The sequence below is a fragment of the Polyodon spathula genome, chromosome 12, assembly GCF_017654505.1.
Source record: "Polyodon spathula isolate WHYD16114869_AA chromosome 12, ASM1765450v1, whole genome shotgun sequence".
Taxonomy (NCBI): domain Eukaryota; kingdom Metazoa; phylum Chordata; class Actinopteri; order Acipenseriformes; family Polyodontidae; genus Polyodon; species Polyodon spathula.
In genome coordinates, this window is record NC_054545.1 from 43748139 (window position 1) to 43753138 (window position 5000).

Here is a 5000-nt window from a genome sequence, read left to right on the forward strand (position 1 = left end):
GTGTGTGTGTGTGTGTGTGTGTGTGTGTGTGCTACAAATCCAAATGGTAATAGAAATTATTTTGATTTAGCAAACAGTGCAAAATACCCCATGATAATAGACCTGGTTAAGGATAATTGACTATGCAAATAAAGGGTTATATAAATATTGCACACGCATTCCACATGAGCAATTGTCATCAAATGTCAAAAGACCTTTGAAATAGGTATGTAAACACACACACACAAACACACACACACACACACACACACACACACACACACACACACACACACACACACACACACACACACACACACACACACACACAGACACACACACACACACACACACATATATATATATATATATATATATATATATATATATATATATATATATATATATATATATATATATATATATATATATATATATCGATTCTTTTGCAACAGTGGTAATTCTGCAACAAATCATTTTCCTCTCCGACTAGCAATAGGCCTAAACCGATTACCTGTATTTATTAAAAATCAATCAATTATGAAATAAGTGGCTCCTAATCGAATACAGTATTGGTTGTAAGGCGAGTGATACAATTTACATGATCCAGGTCACAGACAGAGCGGGGAGCTCTTAATAAATGCCGGTCTTATGGAGTGCATATGACGCCTAATATAAAGGGGGTTAAGCTTCTGTGCCTGCTCTCTGGGTTTATTAGGAAAACGATGCATTCAATTTCTGCATGTAGTAATTGTCTTTTATTTCATTGTCGACGCAGCGGACAGCTGCAGCGGCGGCGGCGGCGGAGGCAGCGGGGATAACAGCCCCCCGGGTTCTTCTGCCTCCAAGAGAGCGCGCACGGCCTACACGAGCGCGCAGCTGGTGGAGCTCGAGAAGGAGTTTCATTTCAACCGGTATCTGTGCCGGCCGCGGCGGGTGGAAATGGCGAACCTGTTGAACCTCAGCGAACGTCAAATCAAGATATGGTTCCAAAACCGGAGAATGAAGTATAAAAAGGATCAGAAATTGAAAGGTCTGGGGTCTTCCTCTGGCGGGCCTTCCCCTACAGGCAGCCCGCCTCTGTCCATGCAGTCCTCCGCTGGTTTCATGAACCCAATGCACCCGATGAGTAGCAGCTACGACGCTCCTTCCCCGCCGTCTTTCAACAAACCTCATCAAAACGCCTACGCTATGTCGACGGCCTATCAAACCCCAATGAAAAGCTGCTCTTCCCAGCACAAATATAGCAGCACCGCGCCAGAGTATGACCCCCACGGTTTACAGGGTAACGGCGGCGGATACGGGACTCCCAACATCCAAGGTAGTCCCGTGTACGTTGGAGGAAACTATGTGGATTCTATGCCGGTCTCTGGCCCGTCTCTGTACGGTCTGAATCACCTGTCACATCACCAGTCTAACAATATGGACTACAACGGTGGGCCGCAGATGCCAGCTAACCAACACCACGGACCATGTGACCCTCATCCTACGTACACAGAACTTTCGGCGCATCATTCCTCTCAGGGTAGAATCCAGGAAGCGCCCAAGTTAACGCATCTGTAGCAGGTTTGACACCGAAACAGGACTAACAGAGGCGCTGCAATTGGGATAACCGAGTGTCCAGTGGTTTTTGTCATTGGTGTCTGCAAAAAAAAAAAAAAAAAAAAAAAAAAAAAAAAAGTGTTGATTTTTTTTTTAAACATTATTTTAAATAAGTGCGTGTCATCAGTGAGAACTACAACAACAACCCCAAGTTTTTTTTTTTCTTATTTCACCCCGTAGTAAATCATTTGGTAGCGTATTGGTGTGTTGACTTGGGGTTTAAACAATAGCACTTGTGTGTCTCACTCTGTCAAAATGTAATTAAAAAAGAAAAAAAAAACGACAAAACACCTATCGTTTAACGCTTTGCCTATAAACGTCTTATTGGTGAAGCGTGTGGAAAAAGGCGCTGCAAATCCAATATTTCTTTGTTTAAGTATAGTTGTCACCGCAGCACCTGGTGTTTGAACATTGGACACTGTTTACATAATGCATTCAAATGCGATTCATAAAGTGAAAACTATCCTCACGAAAAAAACTATACTACAAAAAAATAATAATCAAAGAACAAAAGCCATTGGGTACTTGTTTCGCTTTACTTTTCACATTACCTCTTTTATTACCTCTTTCATTCCCTATCCCCTGGACTAATCCAGTGCCATGCTCCATTTTTACTAAAATACATACCTGATAAATGTTGCCTGTCATTGTGGAATTATCCCCGAGTTTTTCCAATGGGGTTGACAGCCAGGTTTAGCAACTTAACTCATATTTCTTTTGTTTTTGTTTATTTTTTAAACAGGGACTTATTATTTATAAGGTTTACATTCAAAGTCTTCGGCTCCGAGTTGTAAGGGATGCTATCGTCTCCTGCTTTGCCTATTCTTTATATAGTGTGAAGTCTGTTCTTTCTCACATTATTTTTAAGGTTCGTTTACATTAGGCAACGCTTATGCTAACGGCCCACATTTTTATGCTCTCTTGACTTGACGTGAAAACAGGGTATATTTGAACAAATTCTATGTCCTGGAAGGTTAGCAGAAGCAAAGATGCTTTCTGTCTGGGGTAGATTTTGTTGCACTTAGAGTTTACATTTTTAATAAGTGAAACAAGTTGTTTTTCACAAGAAAGACTTCCAATCAGCACCAATCCTGGGGGTCTTTCAGTAAGTGTGTTCTAGTGAACATTCATAAATATATATTTATTTGTTATAGCCAGTTTAAATATTTTCCTTTTTTGTATTATTTATCCCCCACATTATGTATTTATATCAAGAAAAAAAAAACTAAATTGTACTTTTTCTTAATTATTTTTTAGTATTTACCTGTTATTAAAAAAAGACGTTGTGTTCATGTTATTGTAAACAAGTTTATTTTAGTTATTGTAATCTAGGCAGACCAGTAGTTTTCTGTTACCCTTGTACATATGAATAATGTAATAAGTTATACTGAAGGCATGAGGACAGAATCGGACTGTCACTGCATAGTCATAAATTAGAAGAAGTATAGCTAAAAAAAAAAAAAAAATTGAGAACCTTCTTTGTTATTTGTAGTTATTTTTTCCTTGCTAAAGAGTTGTCTGTTGAACAATTCTTTAAATAAATTTCTGTTATTGAGTTATATCTTGTCTTGTGGGCTATAGTAAACACTCTCTCTCTCTCTCTCTCCTCTCTCTCTCTCTCTCTCTCTCTCTCTCTCTCTCTCTCTCACCACACACACACACACACACACACAAACCTGTGCTTTCCTCTAAGCATGTGCCCTATGTCTCCTAGAGCCATTTAAGTCCACAAGATTCACACAAGCATCGGACTTGGAATCTTTGGGGGTCGTGGGGGTGGGGGGGGGGGGGGGTGGGGGGGGGGGGGGGGGGGTTCTGCATGGAAGAGTCACGTGCTGATTAAGTTTCGTGCTGCTAATCCAAAGAAAGCGCCTGATCTAGAAAGCAAACAAAGGGAAGGCGTTCATTAGGAAAGCATGTTTCTCGTGTGTTCGACTCTGCAGTAAGATGTGCACATATATGCATACTTGACTAAATATATATAGACATTTCATAATGGCATCTAGCACTATAAGCGGTGTTTGTCAGCTCTTTACAGTGAATTCGTTAGCATGTCTGTGATTTATTTGATCTGCCAAACTTTGTTTAACCCGTTCTAAAAGGTGCAGTTGCATAACCCATGCTGGCACCTATATATCTTAAAAAACCAATGGGAAGGATATTGCAAACAAGAGTTAAAAAAGAAAAAAAACTACTGCTTAAAATGGCTTAAGAGAATATGACATCACTGAGGTTTTTTTCGACACCTAAAAAGCGTGGATAAACAATATAAAAAATATAAATTTATATATATATATATAATATATATAGATATATATATATATATATATATATATATATATATATATATTATCTATATCTATATATACTATATTATATATATATTATCATATATATACTAGACCAACATAATTTATCACTTATTATGATCGGTATCAACTTATAATAAGAATAAGAATAAGAATAACAAGAATACTTCCTAGGCTGTTGGTTTCTATTGCTGTGTACAAGGGGCCCGCCTCTTAGCAGCGTGGTTAGCATTAATGAAAGTATAATGTAAAAGCTGCAATGTGATTGGGATCAAGTCAAACGCTCAAAGGCTTCCTTGAATTCAATTTTCAATGATGTAACTTATGACTAAAATACTCGGCGCCATATTATTCGATTTTTTTCCCACTTTGTAAAGCCATACTCCTGCTGAACATTACAACTAAAGGCATCTCCCATATAAGCATTAAAAAGCGTGTATCCAATAGCATATTGGACGTAGATGCATTCCCTATAGCTTTCTCAAATCTCAAATTAGATTAACTATATCGTTCTTCTTCTAATAATAATATTAGTTTTTGTTTTTAAATAACAATACTAAAACTCATAAACATTAACATTGTTTCATAAGGTCATAAAAATGTGCAATGATTATAAAACATTCATTACAGCCTATTAAATGCTGATGGCAATCCGTGGCATATGAATTTGAGCAACATAATAAAATAATTCAAAATAATTTCAGTAGCATTTCACCATTCACGTTATCAGTAGGGTTCTCAAAATATTCCCAGGAACAACTAGTATTACATATAATTGTGTTTATATATATATATATAGATATATATATATATATATATATATATATAGATAATAGTATATACACACACACACACACACACACCACACCACACACACACACACACACACACACACACACACACACACACCCACACACACACACACACACCACACAGCCACACATAAACAACTTGAATCTTCTGTCTTGTTCGTGTTTCTCTCCTTAAATATTTTGCACACCCACGCAGATGCACACAGAAGACGCCAGGCTTCAATGCATGAATTGGATTTCTTCCCTACACATTTAACCCCATGCAACCAAACGACAAAAACAGGTTTCAGCAGAGTTA

The 5000-nt window shown here is 37.8% G+C and overlaps 1 protein-coding gene across 5 annotated transcripts in view; it reads left to right on the forward strand.

The window, feature by feature from the left end:
* The window catches only part of LOC121323877 (homeobox protein Hox-B3a-like), a 26654-nt gene extending 24343 nt beyond the window's left edge, over positions 1-2311 (forward strand). For all 5 annotated transcript variants that reach the window (XM_041265188.1, XM_041265190.1, XM_041265187.1 and 2 more), the window contains one exon: positions 758-2311. In XM_041265188.1, coding sequence (XP_041121122.1) covers positions 758-1542 — 785 coding nt within the window. In that variant the 3' untranslated portion in view covers positions 1543-2311. The remainder of the gene's footprint in view (positions 1-757) is intronic.
* The last annotated feature ends 2689 nt before the right edge of the window (positions 2312-5000 follow it).